Raw genomic sequence first — 26,726 nt, 5'->3', positions numbered from 1 at the left:
TTAGGAGCCAGAGGATGTTTTTACTTCATAAATTGATTACAGGTAACAGCAGTACTATGAGTGAAAATATACTAAAATATGAATTGATTGAATACTTATAATGCAACGCATTACAAATTTAATGTCCTTTTAACCCAAAGCAGTCAATGTTAAATGAAAGTTATTTAACACTATTTCCATAAACACCAAAGTTTCAATATGACTCTCAGTGAGATTTATTTTTCTGCTTTCCAAATTTCAAAGTATTTTTAATGATTTCATTAAATTTCTTAAATTAATTCAATACTTCTGAATTGACACAGGCAGAAAAGACTATATGCTGTTTGTCTTTTGTCTTTTGTCTTTATGCCTGTAAGTAATAGTGAATGTTACGAATGTTACGAAAACCATGAAAATTATTCATATAGGATAATAACTCCAGTAATAAAGGTTTTAAGATATTTAAGGAATTGGACTGTTTGTCTTTTGTCTTTTGTCTTTATGCCTGTAAGTAATAGTGAATGTTACGAATGTTATGAAAATTATTCATATAGGATAATAACTCCAGTAATAAAGGTTTTAAGATATTTAAGGAATTGGACCAGAGAAGAAGTCAGGATTTTTGATGATCTTTAAAATGTAACACATTACATTTTAACTATTCTTTCTTCAGAAATTATTTCTTACCAGAAGTGCTGTTAAGAAAACTCTCTTTTTCATTGTCTTATGCTTGTACAGTATACAACAATGTAGAAAAACTATCATTAGGACAGTTAAGCTTATTTTGCAATCACAGAACTTTTCAATTAGATAAGTGAACTTCCAGTTTAAGAGTCTAAAAACATAAGAATCAATTCTTATCACACCCTGGCCATTCAGTTGTGACAGTTGACTCACCATGAATACTTTTATTACATAGCTCAACTCATCCTCAACTGTAATCAGAACAATAAATGGAAAAAAGGCAATGATGTAGATGAGGCATCCAATCAGGGCTGCAATGTTGGTGTTATTAAAGAAGACACTGATGAGATAGCTCATGGCAATAACTGAGAAGCTATAGTCCGAAAAATACAGGAACAAAATGAACCCATTTGTTTTAGGGAGAATATTGCCAAACTTGAGTATAATGATGAGGATGACGATGGTCACCAGTAAAAATCCAACACTCTCTATAAGCCAGGCAAAAAAGTGGCTGCAGGAATTCACACCCATCATCTTCATGTACTGCAAAAAGGAAAAAGCGTTAGCCACTTTTTGAGTCAATATTCTCTCAAATAGCAATTATTTCTGCACCATGACAAAATGCTCATGAGACTCTTCATATATATGGAACTAGGCATCTTAATGATTTTCATAAGTCAAGGATTTGTCCATGCTTGCTATGTAAAATTAATATGACCATTTATATCGGCCCATTTTAAATTATATGCTTTCAGAGTGCCCCAGTATAATGGATGATTTGGATGGTGAGGTTCTTTTTTTTCCAATTTCGTTTCATAACTGGTATCTAACTAATGTATCCAGATTAAATTAGTTTAGAATAGATCATCAAAATTTATGGTGTCTCCTGCAGAATTTTACGACATGAATTTGACATTTGTACAGTCATGAATATTTCAAGCTCATAGAAAAACATGGTTTATTTCAAATTCAGTGTAGGGACTGAGATAATAAAGCTCCATTAATGGACAACACAATCAGTACTCTTGTTCCTGAGAGAAAGAGAATAAACCTGACTCCTAAGAATTAAAACATGGAAACTTTGAAGGGAGACTTTCTGCCTTTTGGCACAGCTTCCCCATCCTTAAGATCATTGGGAGTTTAGGGCAAGTTTGTCATCTTTGTTTTCCAAAAAGACATTCATGCACCCAAAATGAACTCATGTATCTGAGATCATCTATACCTCTCTCTCAATTTATATTTTTTAATAACTCAGTGATATCCCTAGAGACCAAGGCATTCCACCAAGATAGAAAAACAGACCAGCATGATGTGTTTGACCATTAACTCAAAGGGATTCTGAAAGATCTAAATTCCCCTGGATCTTAGCTGTCTTGAATTTGGTGACATGTTGCACTTCGGGGGAACCTGGATATCCTGGTTTCTAGTTTTAACAATACATGATTAATGCTAAGCTTATGAATCTGACAGTCCATTTTAAAAAAGAACAAAAGAAAAGCTCCACTAACAGCTTTATAATCCAGTATTTTGGGTAAATTCAAGGATTTTCAATGTCCTCCTTCTTTAAAACTAACTTGTCTAGAAAAAAAAAAGGAACGTGCTGAATCTTTTGCTCTACACATAAAATAGTGAATTTTACTTTCTGCCTTTGCAACTTACCACAATTTGATAACTCTGCTACTCCTCTTGTTGCCATGGAAACAGCTACCTGACTGCCAACAGTCTAAGCTGTGGGCCTTAAGCTAATCACCACTGAGAAAAAGCCTGTGACTTTTCCTCTTAACTTTGTCCTCTTCCTCACCTTCCTCCTTCCTTACTGCTTCTCTCCTCCCAGGCCTTCTGCCCTTTGCGGTAAAGACTCAACTTACGTTTCCATAGGAATGGAAGTGGGGGTCAAAGTAAAAAAAACCAGCATGGAGCGAAGATGCACTATGGAAGCTTTCTTCCAGTTGCTATGCATCTATCATTGAAAACAAAATTACATTTCGGTATGAGAAAATATCTCACAGGTCTTATTTTCGAAATTTTCTCTCTACTCCCCAACCCATTTGAGAAAATTACTGTGTCATGTTTGATGACTGCATTTTAGAGACACTCGCCTATTCAATTATGACCATGATCACGTTAGCTCTTTTTATTGGCCTTTCCTATTTGTTTTGAGATTTAACTGAGTTTATAATTAACTGGGGAGTTATGGGACCCATATAACTACTCCAAAGCTGATATTCACCACCTAATTTCATGTGCCTTATACGAAAAATATCTTCTCTCCAATAGCAGTGTATGTCAGTAGGAGACAATGTCAGCATATTTCACAAGGTGGATATAAAATATCTAGGACACTATCAAGGACATGAAATAAAGCTGTCTTGGTGTGTGCAAACATGTTTTCCTTCCCGCAAAATTGATAGCTTCAAAACATATATATATATATATATACATATATATAATATATATTATATATCTAGAAAATTCTCCATTCATAGCCTTATTAAAAGATAATCTGGCAAATCTGAAGACCAGACTAAAGGTGTTTATCATTGTAATTTTGAAATTTTCAAGACTCGAGATCAGATTCCTTTTTCCTGAGCGATGGTAAAGTTGGAGAATGATCACTGCTTCTTGCTGAAATGGACTGAGTTAGGTGCCTCCAAAAGTGTTCACTATTTAACATTCTATCATGAAACTTCAGTGTTAAACTTCAGGATTTTATGCCATGAGAAGAACAGCTGTTATTCATAAAGAGAAAGAGCAATGAGAGCATGTAAGTCATCCATAAATTATCCAGATTCACGGCCAACTTCGTTATAATAAACAAGACCAAACTTGCTGATGGAAGATGGCCCACAGAGAATGTCCGGCTGTGCTTTCCTGGATGTCGTTAGATGCTCCTCAGAGTGACATATGTCAGGTGCCAGCTTTGCAATCAAAGAATCACCTGTCTCAAGCCTCTCAAACCTGCCTGAAGCAATTCATCAATATCTGATAACCTGTTGCTCAAGGAAAACCCCTCTACACAGTGGTCAGAGTTTACTCCAGTTTATGGCAGAAGATAAAGAGAAGAGATTCTGTAAGATTTGGGATAAATGTATTGCCACATTAGAGAGAATCTTATGCACAGGGGTTGACATTAATGCTTTCAGGAAAAGAAATCACAAATATTCATATATGTCAATCACTAATTTATAAGGAGTAATACCATTTTATACCTAAACTAAAAAATTTTTCTTAACACTAGATATTTATATTACTGCTTTTAAGTAAGATATAAAGGATGTTGTGATCACTACCTGAAATGTTCCAAATTCCCACTAGTATGATGGACAGTGTCTATCAAGGAGACATAAACATTGTCTAAAGTGAAACACCAAAGGACTAAAATCCCTTACATAATTCTTGGTAACATCTCTCCAGACCACAGATATTTTAGATTATCTATGAATTGAGAAAGAACACCTCCAAATTTTGTCCCAGCTGAATATAAGCATTGGAATCCCCATAAATGACTTACATTAGAAGCTAACTCATAAATCAAGAAAATAATGTCAAAAAGTATTTTTCTGTGTGTTGTAAATCAATTTTTTGTATAGCTTTAATATTTTAATTGTTAAAAACAAGGAACACAGAACAAAACCCAACCGAAAGTCATTTCAAAATAGTTTGTTTTTTTTTTTAACTACAGGCTTAATTTCATCGACAAACTTATTGGGCATTAATATTTGTGCTAATTCCTTTAACAAGTTAAAGGAATTAACTGGAGTCATACTATAACAAGGTCAAGGATTAATGGCTTCACTGAAATAGCTACTAACTTGGTTTTCTTGCCCAGATTTAAGAACAGTTACAGAAGGAAAAATGTAATTTTTTTAACCTTTTTTTAAAACTTTAATTGGAATGAGAAGGATGTAGAGAATTAAAAGCTTTAGAACTTAGTGAATATTAAGATGATGGTATTAAAAGTGATTTTGAGTCTCTGGGAACCTAACAGATTTTCCATCATCATCTTCAAAAGTCTTTAAGGGTCTATGCTACCAAAATAAGACTGTGAGAGGGAAAGCAGCTATACCGTGGAAAAGGATTGGTTGAAAGTCAAGACATTCGAGTTCCAGCCCTAGATCTACCACTAACTAGCTCTGCAGTTTTCAGCAAGTCACCTCTCAGTGGGCTTAGCTTTTTCACTTTTAAAAAGGAGGAGGGAAGATGAGAACCATGGGCAGTACAGGAAGGCTGAGCAGGAGGCATTGAGAATATTCCACTTATTCCAGTCCCAGTTCCATCAATTCATCTCACAAATAGACTGAACTCCTTTGAATTTAGGATGCTGCTGATTTTTTTTTTTAAAGATTTTATTTATTTATTTGACAGAGACAGAGATAGCGAGAGCAGGAACACAAGCAGCGGGAGTGGGAGAGGGAGAAGCAGGCTTCCCCTCGAGGAGGAAGCCCCATGTGGGACTCGATCCCAGAACCCTGGGATCATGACCTGAGCCGAAGGCAGACGCTTAACGACTGAGCCACCCAGGCGCCCAGGATGCTGCTGATTTTAAGACATGCCATTATTTGACATGGCAGCAAGAAAGAAAAATCACCACCAAATAAATGATGACACCTTATCAAATGCATCCCAATTTCAGAGGCTTTAAGAAGCAAGGAAAAAAATCTTGACCTTAGAACTGATAAAATATGGATGATTGAATGCCTTTCTTGTTGTGGCAATGAGAGAGCCACATTCTGGAAATGTATTGCTGAATTAAGTCTAGATAGTAAGACTTAGAAAGTTTAATGGATTGAGCCCAAGTGGAACTGGAAGACTCAAAGCCCGATTCTCTGATTACACGTTCGGTGATCTTGTACTATAGGACTTTGACCCCCAAGATCAGGTAGTTAAATTTTGAAAGTAGATGCATGCAAAATGAAGACACAAAGCTACCAAACAGAAATTGGATCATCATTAAAAGTATGTCTTTCATGTCTTCAATTAAGAAAGAACTCTTCATTATTCTTTGATATTTTTGTGGCATCCATAGATGCACTCAAAGAGCATCATCTTCAAACACAAAATAATACAGTGTGTGTATAACATATATACAATATAATACTTATATTTACTGTGTTTCTACTACAAATACTATTTTTAAGGTAGATATTTATTTTGAAGTGGAAAAGAACTCAATTTCTATCACAGTTTTCAACTTTAAAGTTTCCCTTTAATCTGTGAAGATTCACTTCTGAGTACCAGGAACCTGAAAGAGAAACATAAGGTAGGTGCTTGCAACCAAAATTCTGGTTTAGGGCATGGATTCAAGTTTCTAAATTGGACTTAAGAAAGCATTGCACAGAGTCCTGAATACAACAGAACTCAAACCAGTTGATGAGAGGTTTACCAAATTATAACTGAAATACAAAAAATGCAGCTGTGAGGATCAACCAGAATTCAAATAGAAAAGGTAAGAAATATAGGTTCAAACCCTAGGACACCCCTGGAAGCCTGATGCTGAGCTCACAGAAACATGAAGCAGGAATTTGTACCTTGTGAGGAGAAAGAATCAATTGCCTGGAAGCATTGGCAAAGTTAGTCTGGAAAGCGCAAGTGGGCTAACAGGTTACTCTAACCTCATTATGTCAGGTTGTCAGCCAGGCCTTGCAATAATTATTGTGCCCCAGTTTTGAAGTGTTTCTGCTTTCTTTTTGCTCCATGAGTGAGTGTAAGAATGGACTCATTACAGGATGGGCAGATAACATAGTTCTTATTCCAATACAATCCCCAAATCACACAATGCTGTTTCATAAATTCTAAAAAGAAGTAAGATATTTGGGATTTGGAGATAATGATGAGGAACATGCTCCAGAAGAGATCATGCTTTACATCCCAGGTCCTGTCTTTCATCATTATATTATTCACCTAGTCAGTAGCATAACATAAAATTCTTAGTCGCTATAAATCATGAATCAGTGGAAGATAGAGGAGAAGATAATTGAAGAAGACAAGGTATGCTGGAAAGAGAATTTGCTTCATGAGAGCTGAAACAAGCCATCTGTCTGTCCATGACTACGTCTGCGTCTATGTCCATATATCTGTATCTATTTTCATTTGGACTCATTTAGTTACCATGCCAACAGTCTTCCTGCCTTACTAGTTATTATTTAAACTTCCTGCGTTAGATCCTAAGTCCTATAGGAACTTCTTGGACAAAATTACTGTCAGGATCATAAATTGTACTCAGATTTTATTCAGAATTATTTATATTTCATTTTCTAGAGGCACTTATAAAATGAATTCTATATAACTTTGTGAGAAAATAGAGTATTGTCATATCAGCTGCCTTTATGATTCATAAAATATTTTTCTTTTTAAATTCATGAGGAATGGGTCAGGCTTTCTGAGTTTGTATAGGCATGATGAAAATCATAGTAATTATTACACAAATAGATCTTACTCATAATAAGAGGAGATTCTTGACATACCTCATGAAGCCGGAGATCTTTCTCATAAACAAGCTTTTTTACAAATGCAGCTATAAATACAACCCAGGCAACCATGAGCACAATTGGAAGAGAATAAGAGACACTGGTTAGGAAGCTGTAAAAAAACAGAAACATAAAAACAAAAATTCAGGGACCCAAATGAGTATCATCTGTGCAGATTGTAATATATAAAGAACACATCCTCTCTTACAGTGAATTATACTCCTGTTTTGAAATTGAGAATAGTCATTAATATTGCTCCTTTATTTATGAAGTGTGAAGCTGACTTAACAGTATGCCCATGATTTTCTTGCTGTAATGTTGCAAAAGTGAAAAACAGCTCTGGATTGTTAGATAAAATTACCATATTGTTTAGAACGTGTTTGAGTATGTCCTGTCTAGGAAATAATTATTACATAGATATAATTGCAAAGCTCAAAACCCTTCTGTCTAAACGAAATTCTTATCTAAAAGGCAGATATAAAATTAGATGATGATTGGTTTATCTAGCTAAAAGCTATATCTTCCCAAATTACTGTATTTATCCACTCTTTAGAAGCTCATAGTTATTATTAAACTAAATTTCCCAAAATGAAATAAAATAAAACTCAAAGCATTCAATTTAAAATGCAAACAAAGAACTTGGATTCCTCAAAATAATGCTCCAGGAGATCTTTCATACACAGGATAGCAATGTCTTTTCTGATAATGTGCTAAACTAGGCAGTCACTGAAAGGCTTCATCAGGCTCCAAATATATTTCCTGAGTGGTCTGCCTATGATACCAGAAAGTTCCAATGCAGTGTTTCTCAAAGTTAACCATGCATCACAATCACCTGAAGGGCTTACTAAAACACAGATTTCTGAGCCTCGCCCATAAGCTTCTGATTTAATATATCTGGGGTGGGATAAAGAATTTGCATTTTAAACAATTTCCCAGGTGATGTCCATGTTGTTGGTACAGGGATCATAGTTTGAGAATCATGGTTCTGACACTAGCTACCTTTCTATGGGGTAAGGCAAATGAGTAGTTTTCAATGAGAGGAACTCTAAATTGACCTGTTTTCCATAGTAGGCTCCACTGACATTTTCACTTGGAGAACAGTACCAAGGCCATTTCCTTTTTAATCTGTAAGGCTAAGGAATTACCTTGAAGTTCCTCAAAAAAAATGCAAATATTAATGCAACATGACATCACCATCATTCATTATAACTTTAGCATCAGAAGTGTATCACCATCAAAGATATGAGGGTTATTTGGGCTTTTTTCTTGGATGAGGAAAGAGTGAGGGTTGAGGTCATATCCAATTTTTTTTATTCCTGGGAAACTATCTGGCATGGGGTAGGCACTTAAACAATATTTGCTGAATGAATTTTCTTTTGGTTCAAGTCCAGCCCTAATGGTGTTTCTGGCCCCAGAATTAGGCAAAGGCCCTCATTAATTAATAACATATCCCCTGTAATGTTTCTTCCAAGTGATTGTGTATTTTAAGATTGGTTTGGTTTAATATAAGGAGAAAATGCTGGTCTCCTAGCTGAAGGACCAGTAAGGTACTAGCTATTCAACTTTGGACATGTTACTTAACCCTTTTGGATTTCAGTTTTTTTCATCAGGAAAATATGGTTAATGATACCTGCTCCTGCTTACCTTACTGAGGTTGTTGGGTAGAACAAAGGAAATAATATATGTGGGAGCACTTTGTATGCAATAAAGAATTTATATGTATATGGAAGATACTATGATCATATTCTCCACGAAGAAGGTAGAGTACAGTTTACTTTTCTTCTTAAAAAAGAAAATCCAGGCACCCACCGTCCTAGGTACCAAAATTTACAAGGGGAAAAAGATGAGCAGGAAAATAGATGAGAATTTTCTTTTAATTGAACCCACAGGTCATTGCTATTCATGCAAGCCACTGCAGTTCACACACAGTTCAGGCTGCAAGAAACTGACTGGCCTCCACAACACGCAGCTAACCTTGACAACCCACGGATGGAATCCTCATCCGTCTCCCTGTATCACTGCCACACAGAGGGTTACATGACCTCATTTCATCTAGAGCTCTTGAAGCAGCCAAAGGAGACAGATGCATTGATAGAAAGAAAAATGGAGAAAAAAAAAAGTCCAGAGCCATCTGAATTGTATATAAACTGCAGTAATTGGGCTGGATAACCAGTGCAATTTCTTTAAAGTAATATTCAGCCTCCAGCTTTTACGTAGGAGGATGAGCCTGACTATGGTCAGAGTGGAGGAGTCAGTCACTGCTTCTTGACTGGCAGATTTTTTGACCATTCAAATTCAGTTGTCTAAAACATGGTCTTTGCATTTTTTATCCATTTAGCAAATCATTTTATTTATTTTTGTTTATTTTTTAAAGATTTTATTTATTTGAGAGAGAGAGAAAGCAGGAACAGGGGGAGAGGCTGAGGGAGAAGCAGTTCTCCCTGCTGAGCAGCAAGCCCGAGGCGGGGCTCGATCCCAGGACCCTGAGATCATGACCTGAGCTGGAGGCAGATACTTAACCGACTGAACCACCCAAGCGCCCCAGCAAACCATTTTAGATGAAGATTCCTAGCAAGTGGATTGGTAGTGCATAACATAGGTTTAGAGAGCATAATACTTATCTTAGAGATCAATGATGTGTTTTATCAAAATTCTTCCTTAAGGTTGGCCATGCACTTATAGATTTTTAATAAAATTTGAGAGTTGGAAGAGATGTTAAGATTGTCTTGTTTAGAGAAAGGGAAGACCAGTAGAGAGTGGGTAGCATTCAAATCGTGCAGCCCTGCATTCAAGTCTGAATTCTCCTGATTCAAGGGCCATAGTCCTTGGAAAGCTAAGGGTTATGATTAAGAAAACCTGAATCATTTGGTAAGGACTTGACCATCATTTTGGTAACAATGAGCAGCTGCAGTGGAGCTGTGCCCTGTGGTGTGGACCCTTTCGTGGAAACAAGCATTTGACAAAAATTTCGTGAAAGAGATCTTTTTCACTTGATCCATGTGAATGAATATGCAGAAATGAGTTCTCAAAAAAGTGGTTGGCTATTAAAAGGGGCTCCAGCCACCCAGACTTACTTGTCTTTCATGTAGCAGGGATATGGAATTGCCTGGACCTGGACGGCTACTTCCTGGGAGTTTCTTCCAGTCTGCAATTCAATGATTGCTCTCTCAATACTATCCTGTAAGTAAACAAAAGCCCTGCCATAGATCTGGTTATGTGATGGAGAATTGTGTGGCCCCGGGGCCCAAATCTTGGTCCTTATGCTTCTTGTGGTCTGTGCAGTCTTGAGACTCATGCGGATGGTATATTTTATGACAGGAGGAAGAGATACATCTTCAGAGTCATAGCCTCTGTGCCGGCTTCTGTTAGAAGGAAGCTTAAAAATAACACCTAAAAATAAAATGGCAACAACAGCAGAAAGGTTATTTTATGGTTGACATTATTCATTGTTTGGAGGGTATACTTATGGGGCAGCCAAACAGGCAGTTGAGTTTGTAATGTGACAATAAGTTCAGGCTCCTAATTTACAGAAAAGATGGCTAATTGGAAGTGACAACTTCAGAGATTCAAAGCAGGAGTTTGAGAATATAATTACAAAGTAAGTGGCCAGATTAAATATATCACTCTAAGCCACTTACTAAAATAAAAAAAAAAACACAATAAAATGAATAATCTTGACTGATTATGGACTCAACTTCACCCTGTAACTATGTAATCCATTTCAGTCTTCATTTTAACCATGCCAACAAAATCACACATTTGTGGAAATCTTGTCAGACAATATAGTGGGTTGACTACATGAAAGGTTTTCATTTCTAAGGACATCAGAGGGAACAGTGACCCTCCCCCCGTCCAGACTACTTTCCTGAGTTCTTGATGAAAGGGGTAAGGGAAGAATTTGGCCAATTTTAGTACAAAGAGAAGCTCAAACTCTAGTAGAATAACACTTACTTCCAAAGAGTTCATTGCTTTTGTAAAGCCTTTTGGCCTCTCTCTCCATTTCATCTATGCTTTTTGCTGCCTGAATACGGTCATATAATACACAGGAGGAAATATTTACTGTCAGGGAAGATAGTGTGTTGAGCTGATCAATGATGTCAATGCTGTTTTCTAATTTCAGTCTTAGAATATCTAAAAAAGCAAAGCAAAATAGACAAAATATATATTATAATGTTGTATTGTAATGTTGTTTCTAGTAGTAATGAGACAAAATACTTTTGAGTCAGTACTTACCATTATACTAGATTATGAGTAATAGGAAGTTGTAGAATTTACTAGAATTTATTCTAAAATATCTGGTAATAAAAATATCTAGTAACACCTGGGAAAATGTGTCCAGGTGTGCAAATATTCATTGAAGGGAACTTTGAGCTAGTACCAATAAAAGAGACCCAAGTTCAAAGAGTGATACAAGCCAACTTAAAAGTATATTCTGCTACAATTTAGTTAACCAGTGACTAAAGCTGAATAATTTAAAAAAATACATCTACATATAGTCAGGAAGAAAACTAGAGATGAAAGTTTCCAATAAATGGACACACTTACTTTGTTCAGGGAATGTGAATGTAAGAATTTAAACAAAGGAAAATCTATGTAGAATGTGTAGAACAAATAAACTATATCATTCAATAAGGTGTGCTACAGAATCATTTCTTAGGAGACTGAGAATCTATGCCACAGAGTAGACAACTTTTTAAAACTGTTTGATTTAACATCTCATGTGAGTTATTTCTATTGATATCTGTGCTAATCTAGACAAAATGATCAAGATTTTATTTCAGGTCATTACTCTGGAAGAAAGAGGATTTAATTGCTCTTCAATTTCATGATTCCTTATGAGGAAGTCAACCGAGACAAAGGGTAAATATGAAATTGCAAGTTAATAAATCACTTGGCCAATTAAATTTTCACTGACTTGATCATCATGAATACCAAGAATATTGTGAGTATCATAAATCCCTCCTCACAAAACCCAAACATGACTCTTCCACAGTCCAATGTAAGACTTAATTTCTCACAGAGGGCAACTTACTAAGTGCATTTCTCATTAGAATTTAAAGTGAAATGGTTTGTTTGATATAGACCTTGATGGGGGAGGGGTAAAACTGTGGTTGTGGTAAAACAGTGGCCTCCAGCGGCCATTGGAAATCACACCACCAGGGATTCCTTAGACATGCTGGCCCGGAGGATCGAAGAAGAGCTATGAGGGTCAGTGTTCCCTCAGTTCAAACTATATAAACTCCTAGATACCAAGTTATATATACAATTATAGGAACATCAAGTCTCACTGCTACATTTATTTTAGTCTAATTTTAAATTCTAGAACTCCCCTCCTATATTTAAAGTTAGGAAGATAAAACTCATGTAAGAACTTTGTAGTATATTTCTGATATTTTGATCAAATGGTTGCTTAACCAAATGATACTTGTAGAGAATAAATCCACTATCTTTCTTTAATCAAATTCAGTCAACTATCATAAAGTGCACACAACTATATACAAGACAAATGTAAATATAATTCTTCCCTATGGGTTTACAACCCATGTCACTTCTGTCCCAGTAGCACCAGGGAGGAGGAGGGGCACTTGCTCTACTGCAGCCAAATTCAGATGCTCTCAATCCCTTCCTCATCCTTGTGGTTGCATAGCAACAGTGAATCAGACACAGACTGAATTAGATGTCTTGCATCCCTTAGGTTGAAAGTGGGGATGTGGCAGAGGGAATGCATAAGTTCAGACAGCTTCCTTTGATTCTCTTTGCCTGTTCCTTTTAAATGACCATGAGAGGAGGATCCAACCTTGAATACTGATTTAAGTTTATTTTCTTTTGAATCTCTTCATTGTTTTGTTTTGCTTTTGCTAACTCAATAACTTCTTCCAGGTACATTCTGGGTTAGTCAAAGTGGTAACTGAGGCCCGTGGAGATAAAATGTTGAATATGGCCAGACATAAACCATTTCATCTTTCTTTGTCCTTAAGGATCTGCTTTTCATCAAGTTATCAAAAAAAAAAAAAAGTGTCCTCTTATTTCTAGCAACCTAGCAACCTACCAATGATTGTAGGAAAAGCTGCATTTACATGAAGTATGTAATTGTTGAAACTAACTGCAGATACTGGGTATCCAAACAGCTGTTACTACTTATAATTATACAACTATCTGGGGAAAAGATGGATAGATATATCCAGGATTCTACTTAGAATAACTAGCTAAAAATCAAATACAGAAGAAAACAAAAAGTTTTCAAATGCAACCATGCTTTTCCCATTTTTGACATGACTAGTGAACAAAAGTTTTGTGAATCTGGACTTACCGAGTTCATCTATCTGTTTCAATAGTTCAACAGCATCGAGTCCCACAGAGAATTTCACAAAAACTTGCACAAAGGGGTTCCTTAGAGTATTCTAACAAATAATAATAGGGAATCAGTTTCAATACAAGAAGAAAACACATCTAATCATTGTCTCTCTAATAATACCTGCAGTGAAATGAAGTAACCACCACTCCGCATTATCAATGCATCACCAAGTAGTGCTCACATACAAATCCTTGAGAAAGAAAGAGAAGGTATACAGCTGCTAATGACTAGAAAGGCTGGGTTTTTCTTATCTATAGACACAAATTGGTCAGCATGCTAAAGTAAACAGATCTGACTCCAATTATCAACAGTAAGAAACTATATTCAACATAACAGTTTACCCATGGCTATCACATCATTTGTTTTTTGATATATGCTGTGCACAATTATAGTGGTTGAATTTCATAGTTGAATTTTGTTCAACTGCAACAAACTAAAACAACTTTTAAAAATTGTGATATCTAGGGGTGCCTGGGTGGCTCAAGTCGTTAAGTGTCTGCCTTCGGCTCAGGTCATGATCCCAGGTTCCCGGGATTCGAGCCCCGCATCAGGCTCCCTGCTTGGCAGGAAGCCTGCTCTCCCTCTCCCACTCCCCCCCTGCTTGTATTCCCTCTCTCACTGTCTATCTCTCTCTGTCAAATAAATAAATAAAATCTTTAAAAAAATTGTGATGTCTACATGGAATTTCATATCACAGTTGTTTGGTACCCTACTTCTACTACTTCCTAGCTAGCTATGGGCTCTCAGCAAGCACTCGGTTTTTTCCAGCTTCATGTTACTTTTTTGTAAAGCAGGGATGAATGACTCATCTTATCAGAACAGTCAAATGTAAATTGCTATAATATCATTTTATATTGTAAAAAGCACAATTATGTGAATATAGAAAAATGAACTGATGATAAAACTTTAAATTACTCTATCCATGGAAAGACTGAAAATTTTTTAAAAAGCATAAATGCTTTGACATATAAAGACTGCTACAGCTATCTTCCAAATTAGGAGACATAGCTTCTACCACTGTAGAAGTACAACTAGGTAACACTTACTGAGATGTTACTGTGTACTGGGCACTGTCTAATACAGTTTACCTTAATTTTCTTGCACAGTTTTCCATAACACCTTGAGGTCCCCTAAGGACACAAAATTAGTAAGGGCCAAGGAGAAAGTTGAAGGCAGAGAATTCAACTTGATTAAAAAAATGTTTATCTTATGTGTTAATTCATGGGCTAGTTTTTTTTTTTTAAAGATTTTATTTATTTATTTGACAGAGACAGAGACAGCGAGAGCAGGAACACAAGCAAGGGGAGTGGGAGAGGGAGAAACAGGCTTCCCGCCGAGGAGGGAGCCCGATGTGGGACTCGATCCCAGGACCCTGGGATCATGACCTGAGCCAAAGGCAGATGCTTAACGACTGAGCCACCCAGGCGCCCCATGGGCTAGTTTTTATGTGAGCCAGGCTTAAGTTGGTTTTCCCTTTAGAGGACAAGTCAGTACCTCTTATTATTCTGTCCTTCCTACCAAGATCTTCAGTTTTGTTATCATGGAGATACATGATTAAGAATAATATGTATTAACAGAGCACATATACAGTAGAATTAATTCGCTAAGTCCATAGGTGCTGAGGGGTCTAAGAGTAGTTGGCAGCATGTAGACCAATGGCTATGACACAGCTCATACCACGCTACCCAAGTCCTTTAAAGTCTCACTATTTACCAGGAAGTAATTTGTGCGTCAGGGAAAAACTGAATTAGAGCATTAGTAGTAAACAAAGCACTGCGTCAGTTGCAATTCAGAGATGATCCACCGAGCAGTATGGCCATTCTCCCACCACTCCTTTTGCAATCAGTCCTAGGATACGTAATACTATTTTTACATGCCTCCACACACATGATCCTCACAAATCTATGCAGTGGCTATCAAGATACTCCTTTTAGAGATTCATAAACTGTAGATCGAGTGTCTTACACCTTTTCCTAGCGGTTCACTTTGGCAAAGCCAGGTGTGATGCTAAAAGCTTTAAATTTCAAATTCTGTGTACATTTGTAGAAATAAGTTTGTCCTCAATAACTTAGAATAAGGATTTATTTTGGTCTAGAACAGAATAAAGTTGCTTCCATTAGATGATGGCCCCTTTATGGACATGGTATAGATCATGTCCTTTGTTCATTCATTGCTTTTGCCAACAAAACTTTCCTTAATGAAATCATATGTGTAGGGGTTTTTTTTTCGGCTCCACAGAAAAAAAGTTTTAGGAAAAAAGAAGCAATCTTCCATTTAGGAAAATATATATGTCAATAAAATACTACTCAAATGGTCTTTGTTACATAAGATTCATCCAAAAAAAAAAAAAAGAGGCCACTTAAAATTAGAACCAAATTTAATAGTAAATTGTGGGGAAGATGTTTGATGAAAGTTTACTTTTTTATATTAATTAAATTATTAAATATCTGTTTCAGATATGTATTTTATTATTTATAATATTATAATATAAACTTTATAAATTATTTATAATAAAAGCCAGACTGTAATTGTAACTATGCGCTAATTGTTAATCAAAACAAAGACTGAGCAAAGCATCTTTTGGGTGTAATTTTTCTGACAAAGTTGTGTGCTACAAATCCTTTATTCTATGTTCAGCTTCTTGAGCATGATTATAAGAAGGCCTTTTTGGGGAGGGGGGCAAATATATTTTAGCTCTCCATCAATCTTCCTTGGGCCTCTCTCAATACTTTGATATGCAAGCCATTCTCTCTTGAAGTTCCTGTGTCACCTTCCTTCCTGCCAGTTTTCTCTTCTCTAGCTGGTAACTGGTCTGGCTCTGCTGTTCCATCCTTAGTCGTCAACAGCTCTGTTTGTGACTGGACCATTTCCCCACATTATTTTCATCATCTTCTGAAAACCCCGCATCTTTTGCAAGAATTGCCAATTACACCTTTTAACCAGTGTGCATTGTATTTGAGTTGCATTGTCAAAACTTTAACCTAGAGTGTCATGTTTCAACCAAAGAACTCCCCAGATTTAATGTTCTTTTCCAGAATTTTACTATTATAGGAACTCTGGTTCTGTTAAAATAGCAAAAAATAATTTAAAGTGGAGGAACAAATAAAATACGCATATTTTGTTTTTACCCCATTTTATTTTTGGAAAACAAGATTGACGTCACTATTTATGCCTCAAATTCAACCTGTAAGATGGCTTATCTCCGAATTACAGAGAGAGGATGCACCACGGGAGATGAGGATGATTCTGAATGTGAGTGACAGATCTGTTATCCTGTCTTAGACTTTCTCTGTAGAGGACAGGCAATTTAAAATGTTGAATATGGATTCTGAGTTACTATCTGCCCATTCCCACAGTGAAGTGATTAAAATCTCAAAGAATTATAATGCCTATGAAAGAGAACGAGCCGTCTCCTACCTGGAGCATGGGAATCGTCTGGTTTAACAGGTGGAAAGAATTCATGAAAAGTGGTGAGTTATCCATCCACTCTTGAGATTTCTCCCTTAGTTCTGCCAGCTGCCTCAGAGTTACATTAGCCTAAAAGACAAAGAAACAAAAATAGATCTGGGCCATTATTATTTTTCCTATATTTCAAAAAGGGATCTTATGGTTGTTTTGTTACGTAGCTTTAAGAAACAGTTCTAAAAGGTGGAGTTAGTAAAAAAATAGTGTCAGAAATTTCCCACATGGTCAGAAGTTTTTAAATGGCAGCTTTTAATAGGGTCAAGATCACTTTTAAAAATTCTGGAAAGAGTAGGGTTTGCTTTGCTGTCCACAGTGAATTTACAGTCAAAATGAAGATACACCTTCTGGAGTTCCCAGAAGTTATTCACTTTTTCCAATAATACATTTAACTTTACTACTACAGAAACACCGTAGTTCAAGAATATGGGAAGCATGCTTTCATATACTGCTGGTGGAAATGGATGTGTTACAGCCTTAAATAAAATACATTATTCCTCGATCCCTCAATCCTGAACAATCATCTCATTGAAATAAAAATACCACCGTATAAATAGTATGCATGAGAGTATTTGTTGTCACATTATTTACTTTAGCAAAAAAATAAAAAGGAAACACTGGAAACAAAATGAATGCCCAACAATTGAGGATTGGCTGAGTAAATTCTATGGTATGAAAAAGTTTGCAATTTTCAAAAAGAATGAATTAAACTATACCAATTGAGTTGGAAGAATTTCCACAAGGTATTGTTGTGTGAGTAAAGCAATACGTAGAAAAGCATTATAATGTAACCTCATTTTAATAATGCAAACAATGACAAAAAATTCTGCATATGAATGTATGTATAGCATAATAACCTATAAAGAATTAGAGAAATGTGTATAAATTATGGGAAAAACAGATCCTTGAATGCTAAAAATCATTAGTTACATAAAAGAAAAAGATCAAGGGGAGAGAAAAAGAGAACCAAAAAAAAGGAAAGACAAAAAATGACTGCTCTTAGGAAATAAGCAGGTAATGACTTCATTTATGCAAAAATTATACAGAAGTGTAGCCAATAAAGCAAATAAGATATTAAAATGCAAACAATAGAAACAAAGAACATTCTAGAAACCAGTGATGAACTCATATCCATTTTTATATAGACCTAAAATAATGTTATATTCACCAAAACTGTGGTGTAATGACCAAGTAATGGTAAAACACAGTGATTTCTTTTCTTTTTTTTTTTTTTTACTTTCACACTGTCATTTTAAAAGTAGCAAGTTAATAATTCAAATCATTAAAGCTAACTTTAAAAGTTGGAGAGAAATGTAATTATGATTAAATTAGGTAGATATTAAGTATAGTTACTATGAATAATGTTGTCTTTCTCAACCTCTATCTCTTACATAAACATAACATGTTGAATTGTACAATCTAATACGAAGCCAATTTATAATTTAGAGATTTTTTTTTAATATTTTATTTATTTATTTGACAGATAGAGAGAGACAGCAAGAGAGGGAACACAAGCAGGAGGAGTGGGAGAGGGAGAAGCAGGCTTCCCGCAGAGCAGGGAGCCTGAAGCGGGGCTCAATCCCAGGACCCTGCGATCATGACCTGAGCCAAAGGCAGACGCTTAACGACTGAGTCACCCAGGTGCCCCAGGATTGTTTTTGTTCAAACTAGTTATATAATGCCCCAATATTATTTTTTCTAGTGCCATTATTTTTATACACTTTGAAAATTAGATACCAGTTATAGAAAAATCTTCTGCTTTTGGAGATAAGCTGAAAAATCTGAGGTCTTGTTTCAACTAACCTCATTCTCAAGTGTCAACATGGTTCATGTCTCTTCAAAGGGCTACCAACCAATCTACATTGTTTACACATTTACAGGGCAGAATTTGAGAATTAAGAGTTTCAGAAAGCTCAGGGTAATAGTAGGTAAGATATAAAGAAAGCTGAGTCAGCTATAGTAAATTTGGAAGTTGATTACTTTAAAAATCATCTTAGGACTCTAGATAGAAACTTTGAGTTATAATGGTCAAACCTTTTCCATTATTGCCTTTGTGACAGGGGTATATGGTGCATACAAAATTCTTCCCAATAACATAGGTTTCAAGAAAGCCCAAATCACAGGTCCAGCAGGCATATTAATGATGTCTTTATAAAGGGAGAAGCAAAATGGTGCTGGAAGGAAAAAGTGAATAAAACCATTTAGTATGTATATCTAAAATTTATTTCCTTATGGTAAATTTACACAGATTATTGTTATCACACCCAAAGATACATGCCTTATACTTCCCTTATTATTAACAGTTGTGAGGCCTCTGCTATCAAAGTAAGAAAAAAAAAACAAAAAACGAAATCTTGCCATTTGCAACGATGAGGATGGAACTAGAGGGTATTATGCTAAGCGAAATAAGTTAATCAGAGAAAGACATGTATCATATGATCTCACTGATATGAGGAATTCTTAATCTCAGGAAATAAACAGGGTTGCTGGAGTGGTGGGGGTGGGAGGGATGGGGTGGCTGGGTGATGGACTTTGGAGAGGGTATGTGCTATGGTGAGCGCTGTGGATTGTGTAAGACTGTTGAATCACAGACCTTTACCCTTGAAACAAATAATACATTATATGTTAAAAAAAAAAAGAAGAAGATAGCAGGAAGTGAAAAATGAAGGGGGTGAAATCGGAGGGGGAGACCAACCATGATTGACTATGGGCTCTGAGAAACAAACTGAGGGTTCTAGAGGGGAGGGCGGTGGGGGGATGGGTTAGCCTGGTGATGGGTACTAAGGAGGGCATGTACTGCATGGAGCACTGGGTGTTATACGCAAACAATGAATCATGGAACACTATATCAAAAAATAATGATGTAATGTATAGTGATTAACATAACATAATAAAATTTTAAAAAAGGAAAAAAAAGTAAGAAAGTGTAGTAACAAATCTCTTTTTTTGAGGTGTGAAAGTTTAACTCAATAAATAAGCCTATGATAAGGGATGGCATTTTGCCAAGAGGAGTTAGAAAGGTTGAAAATCACATTTCAGAATATCTTCCAACAGATCCACCTCACGAGTGCTTAATTTAAAAACATATACAAAAATCTGCTACTAGGATAGTAGTACCAGATACGTAAGAGTTGGCCCATGAATATTGAATGAGTAAAAAGATGAATAAATGAGTCAATCCAATTGCTATACTAAACATCCATATATTATGTGGAAGAGCCCAGCTGATGGAATTTTGCATCCCAAGCATCATGGGGTGGATGTGCCACTACACGTTTATAGTTCTGCTGCATTCAGAACTTGTCTATGTGTGATACCACTTTCTAATTCTCAAAAGTTAAGAAAAACATTGACCTAAGCAGATTTAAAGCATGTTTTTGTATTATTTACTAGCAAGGACGGTGATGTTGTGACTGACAAATTCTCAATGTTGTGGTTAAGAGGCTAAACTTTGCAGCAGACCGCTGAGTTCAGATCACAGCTATGATACTTTAAGGTTGGGTGACCGTGGCCAGTTACTTAGTCTGTTTGTGCCTCATTTCCTCTTAGTAAGATGGAGATGCACACCTTCTAGGCTTGTTGTAAAGCGTGAATCAGTTTGATGTGTGGTAAGTGCTGCAGTAGTGTTGAGGAAAACTGATACTTCATTGATTATAAAAGGCTAAGCTACAGTAGACAATATTGTCAGGAGATGATGTTACTATGCTGATTTTGAAGTATACTCACTGGTATGTGTGGGAATTCCATATTTGGAAGCAATCTGTTCTTTGCTTAATTTATAAGTCAAAAAATCCTTGGTGTGGTTGCTTTTTTGCCTTTGAGAAGAGGGCAGCAAGGCAATTAAATATTCAGTGGTGATTCCTTGGGAACACAATGCTTGGGAGATGGTGCTAAATGATCCTTGGGGTGTGTTCATCCGGTTGCTTCTGTACATTGCCTATGAGATAAAAATCCACCATTTATTAACATTAGAAAGCTATAAATGCTGCTGAGAACAATACAGAAGAAAACCTGGTAATGCTTAGAGTATCCTTATAGCTTCCATAATTCCTTTAAAACATGCATCCCAAATGTAAATGAAGAATGCTGAACTTCACTGACTTAAGTGGCAAAAACTTTTGCCAGAGTAGAAGAGTTTTCCTGCAGGTGCTTTTTCCCAACATACTATCTTTGTAGCTGAATGTATTATAACTAATCTCAAATAAAAGTTAATGTGACAAGAGGAATTTCCCTTAATAAGCACATTACTGGGTGACTTTCCTACCTGTGTTAATGGAACACTTCTGGGCAGATGCATTTGTCTCAGGGATGTCATTTTATCTAGCAGCGGATGTGTGCCGGAAGCCATCTGATTGAGAACCTCTTTTAGCCTCAGGAAGAGTTCTATCATCTTTTCTACTGGCTTTTGATCTTCCCTAGGGAAAAACACCTAACGGGAACAGAATAAAAATAAATGATGTATGTGGAGACACTGGAACCTGCACACACTGTTGGTAAGAATCTTAAAAGGTAAGTCACTTTGGAAAAAAATGTGGAAGTTAAATACTTAAACATAAGTTTAACATGCAACCTAGCAATTATATTCCTAAGTATTTATCCAAGCGAAATGAAAACATATGTCTACACCAAGATTTGTATGTGAAGGTCCATAGTGGCATCATTCACAATAGCCAAAAAAGTAGAAATGATCCAAATGAATGGACAAAGGAAATGTACATCCTTTAACTAGAATACTGTTTGGCAATAAAAAGATATGAAATACTGACACATCTTGCAATATGCATGAAATTCAAAAACATTATACTGAGTAAAAAAAAAGCCAAACACAAAGACCACGTATTGTATGATTAAGTGTATATAAAATGTCTAAAAAAGGAAACTCTCTAGAGACAGAAAATAGATCAGGGGCCGCATGGGCTAGAGGTCAGAATGAGAGGTAGCTGCACAGAGACATGAGGTTTTTTTTTCTGGATTGATGGAAATGTTCAAAAATTAGATTGTGGTACTAGTTGCACAATTCCATACATTTACTAAAAGAATCATTGAATTGGACACTTCGAATAAGTGGATTTTATGGTACATAAATCATAACTCAATAAAGTTGCCAAAAATAAATGATTTTAAAAGTCAGAAGGGCAAATGTCAATTACATAACTCTTCATGGATATACTATTGCTCAAAAATCATATAATATGATCCTTAAAAATCAGAAAAGCTCTGTCAAAAAGCTCATGTAATTCAAGTTTAATCATAATCCCACAACGCTTTTCTGCAGCATGAAGATACAGTGGAATTATTTTAAAATTTTAAAGTAATTTCATCCTCTCATTCATTTTATCACCAAACGTTAATTGAGTGCCTGCTATGTCCCCAGCATGGGTGAGGAGATGGTTATATGGTGGTCTACCAAGTGATACCATCCCTCCACTCAAGGAGCCTTGGTCTAATAGAAGGAACAGATTTCAAACAAATCAATAAACAAGACTGGGGAATATGAGGAGGTAGAGAGAGTTTAGCTAGGATTCAAGAAAGATCTTTCCCACATGGCACCCCAATGGAGAGCAAAACAGAGGAAGAATAAGCAGAGGAAGATTATAGCAGGGCGGGAAAGATGTGTGAGGTCCATGAGGAGGGAAAGTTCTTTACATGTCCAGGAAAGTCAAAGACCACCATTATGAGCACAAGATGCAGTTGGAGAGATACCGTGAAGACACAGCCAGCTCACTAACACAGCTACTAATTTCAGTTATATTTTTTTCTAAATTATAATCAACATTACAATTTTTCTTCCAGTTCTGCCAAAATTCTGGGCATTCCTACACTGATGTGAAATAAATTGACTAGTGATGAGAAATTTTTCATTATTTTTCTTTGCAATACCTAAAAGAAGTAGGAATGGTCTTCTGCTTGTCAAATGCACATAATTAATTACTAGACTTAACAAAACATATTTGGTTTGATATCTGCTCTGCAGAGGCAATATAAAATAAGGATTAACATTTTAGATGAATAAAATTAATAATTTCACTTCATATGCATTTTAGTTTGTAGTTTATGTAAAATAACCATTTGTCTAGTTAATGGATATTTGCTGAGTGCCTCTCTGGGCCTGGCACTGTTCTTGGCATTTGAAATATTGAGTGGTTCCATGTAGCAGTCATGGGCCCAAGGAGTCACCAAGTAGGAAAGAGAATTTTAGAGATGGGAGGGGTTTTGCAGATCATGGGGTCCCTGTAGGAACCAAGGGATATACTTGAACAGACTGGGGAGCCACCAGAAGGTATTGAGCACAGGGTTGGCATAATGTGACTTAAATTTTAAAAGGATCACTCTGGCTGCTTAGGGATAGTGGGGCAGGGTGGTGGTGGGGAGGTTGCAAGTGTGGAGGCAGGGAGGCCAATTAAGAGGCCATTGCAGAAATACAGGTGTGAGAAAATGATGACCCAGAATAGGATTATTGATAACTAGTCTTAAAACATTTTCACCCCCTTTGCTATAACAACAAAAGTCAGCCATGTTGCTTCTGGTTCTTCCTACTTTAAAGGGAAAAACATTTTTTCAGTGTTTGCAGTAACATGTAAATATTTTTGATCTAGTATAGATATAGGTGAAATAGATGTTTAATTCTTCTATGTTTATATTTTTCTTTCAGTTTTGTATTAAACAAGTACTTATGAAGCATGTACTTATTGTAAGATGAAGTCATTGCTGACTTTTCTAAACTCTGATAGTAACCCATTTGTTTTGTTGTACTGCATAAGTAATAGTAGTCTCTTTCTAAATTGATGGAAAAAATACACACACAAATTTTTAACACCAAAAAAGCCCCTACTAAAAACAACAACAACAACAAGCTTTGCTCTAATCTTTATTATCCTACCAAATTAATGCTTGTTCACTGTAAAAATATATATGTATATACACACACACACAACATCTGTATTTCATACTTTAGTATAATATATATTAAATTTAATACATGGCCTTGGATACACAAACTGAGAGTTAATAAGGCAATAATATTAATTTCCTCATCTATAAAATGTGCAAATTTGCAGTATATGATCACTAAGGTCCTATTTAGCTCTAAAATAAAGCTATAATTCCAAAAGCTATATACATGGATCTCATTCGTTACAGTATCAGGGAGCATATTCATGTAATCAAATGTATTTGTACTAAACTGTGAATATAAAATATTTCAGCAATAGCAACTTGCCTTGTATGTGAAGTTGTAAATGTCCAAGTAGTGCAGGAGGGTGAGTCCAATGAGGTAAGACTGCCGGGATCTTTCTGGAAGAGGCAGGCTGCAGAATTCCTTCATTGCATTCTCCATTTTGGAATAGGTCATATTAGCATCACAAGAATGCAACCAGAACACACGAGAAATAATCTGCAAGTTGGAGGTAGAAAAATATTCAGTTGTGAATCCTTTGAGAACTATCTCTCAAAAGAAAGGTTTTTCTTTATTCTTAGACTTCATTTAAAAATATGATAAATTATACTCCAAGTCAAATATATATATATTTTTTTCATTTAAAGCACTAATCACAGGGCGCCTGGGTGGTTCAGTAGGTTAAATGTCCAACTCTTGGCTTCAGCTCAGGTCACAATCTTAGGTTCATGAGATCAAGCTCTATGTTGGGCTCTGTGCTTAGCATGGAGTCTGCTTGAGATTCTCTCTCTCTCTCTCTGCCCCTCCCCCCTGCTCATGTGCGCTCCCTCTCTATCTCTCTCCAATAAGTAAATAAATCTTTAAAACAAAAATAAATCACTAATCACAATAAATAAATAATCACAATAAAACTACAGAGAGCCAGAGTTCACTGGAAAGCTTAAAAAACAAGATGGAGAAAAAGAGACAAAGAAGTGTCGTGATGATTCTGAGATTTCCTGTTTGAACAACTGAGTGAGTGATCTACCAAGAAAGAATTGATCAGGACTTAAGTTTGGGAAAAATATTCGTTTAAGACTCATTTTTCCTTTAAAATTTTATTTAGTGTATTTAAATTGCATTTTGTTTTTAAAATAATTTGAAGTTACAATCTTATATAAGAACCTCTGGGTATCTCTATCAAGAGATAAAGGGCAAAGAACAAAAAGCCCAGAATTACATAATAATGTGAATCAACCATCCTGGACAGTGATGCTGTGTGAAAAGTGAGGTGTGTATATGAGAAGTAAGAAGTCTCTATTGCCATTGAGTTGAAATCAAGAGAAAAGTTTAGGAAATTCAAGACTGTTGAAAATCTTCTCTCTTTCCTTTTGAAAGTAGTTAAGAATGTACACTCCTCATTTATGTTTTTATTTACTAAAATGAACCTGCTCTTCAGAAGCCAAACACTTGATTACTGAAATTAGATCTTAGGATAAAATGAGTAAAAGGTGAGATCAAAGGGAAAAGGTCAATGACTATTCGCTAGAACAAGAGGGAAGGCAAAGCAGTTTTAATTTTTGTATGAGGGAACCAATGAACAGGACACAAGTAAACCTAAATATTTCCCTAAGGCAGTCTTCAAGGCTTTCAAAAAACTTTATCCGATATTGGAGAATAGCTGGGCTGTGCTTAGAAATGACACACTCTGTCACACGTAAGTTTTGAACAGATGAGGCTTTAAGCTCTGCAGTTCTTTTGGAAAATTTCTATGACATTTCCAGACAATGGACTTGGAAAAGGGATAAAAGAAGAGATATTTCAAATGGAAAGCCCTATTATCAGCCTATGAGGAAATGACATTATTCATTGTCATACCCAAACATGTTCACTATACCCACAAACTTGCCCAGAGTTCCCTGGATCCTATCTATTTTATATCCTATGTTTTGTCTTGGGACTTTTAAAAAGCCAAACTGAGTATTCATTTCAACAAATTGTAAATGGTCTGTTTTTTTTTCCCCAATTAGATTACTGAAATCTGACTTTGATGTCATTATAATAGACTGTGCAAATTTATCTCAGAAAATGTGATTGTGATTGTGCATATATGGAATTATTGAAGGCACCACTTATTTAAAAAAACCATCTAGGGGTAAGGAAAAGGAGAGCACAAAGGAGGGAAGATGAAGGAGAAGGAAAACTAGAAGGAAAGGAAAAGATAGTAATAAACGTCTTGCTTTAGGATTTTTCTTCTAACCCCACAAGGAATTCAGCCTCTAATTTTATCATTTGCATGGAAAATTCACCAGATCTGCAAGCAACTTCTCAGTGTTTTACTGATAAGTGCTCAACAAATACTACACATGATTTAAACTTTTAAGATCTGGCTATAAGTACAACTATATTATGCCCCACCTCAGCTCTGTTATCAGGGATAGGAAGGGCCAGCAGACTGTCAATACTCCTATTGGACATGCCCGTCGTTCTCCTCAGTTCTTCCTTCAGCTCTTCAACATTTTTAAACATTTCTATTAACTGACCTGCAAGAAAAAAAAAAAAAGAAAACAACACACGTGTTGGTTGCAATGTAATTCTTTTTAAGTTGTTGTACTAACATAAGAGAAGTCTTCTAGACTAAAACATACACTCAACATACATGCCTTGTGTCAGGAGCAGAGATCTCTCTTTTGGCGAACCCTGCATCTTTAGGATCTATTTCTATCTGATTTAGACTTGTTCCAATTATGACATCATTGACCCAAGGTAACAGATTGTTCTGGGTTATAAATTTTCCTTAGATGTCTACAACACAAGGTTGATTAAAAAAATATGGTTTCGGGCGCCTGGGTGGCTCAGTTGGTTAAGCGACTGCCTTCGGCTCAGGTCATGATCCCGGAGTCCT

The 26,726-nt window shown here is 35.9% G+C and overlaps 1 protein-coding gene across 1 annotated transcript in view; it reads right to left on the bottom strand.

Annotated features, from left to right (window-relative positions):
* Window positions 1–26,726, bottom strand: part of ABCA12 (ATP binding cassette subfamily A member 12) — a 96,330-nt gene that overhangs the window by 47,446 nt on the left and 22,158 nt on the right. Inside the window, 11 exon segments of the mRNA XM_081815308.1 lie at window positions 877–1,206; window positions 7,128–7,242; window positions 10,205–10,520; window positions 11,082–11,261; window positions 13,441–13,531; window positions 16,903–17,022; window positions 18,982–19,121; window positions 20,674–20,884; window positions 21,212–21,376; window positions 24,167–24,340; window positions 26,240–26,364. Coding sequence (XP_081671434.1) covers window positions 877–1,206; window positions 7,128–7,242; window positions 10,205–10,520; window positions 11,082–11,261; window positions 13,441–13,531; window positions 16,903–17,022; window positions 18,982–19,121; window positions 20,674–20,884; window positions 21,212–21,376; window positions 24,167–24,340; window positions 26,240–26,364 — 1,967 coding nt within the window.

Source organism: Leptonychotes weddellii, chromosome 3, assembly GCF_054177405.1.
Source record: "Leptonychotes weddellii isolate Sample4059 chromosome 3, ASM5417740v2, whole genome shotgun sequence".
Taxonomy (NCBI): domain Eukaryota; kingdom Metazoa; phylum Chordata; class Mammalia; order Carnivora; family Phocidae; genus Leptonychotes; species Leptonychotes weddellii.
The sequence above is the reverse complement of the archived record's forward strand: the minus strand, read 5'-3'. Positions and strand labels throughout refer to the sequence as shown.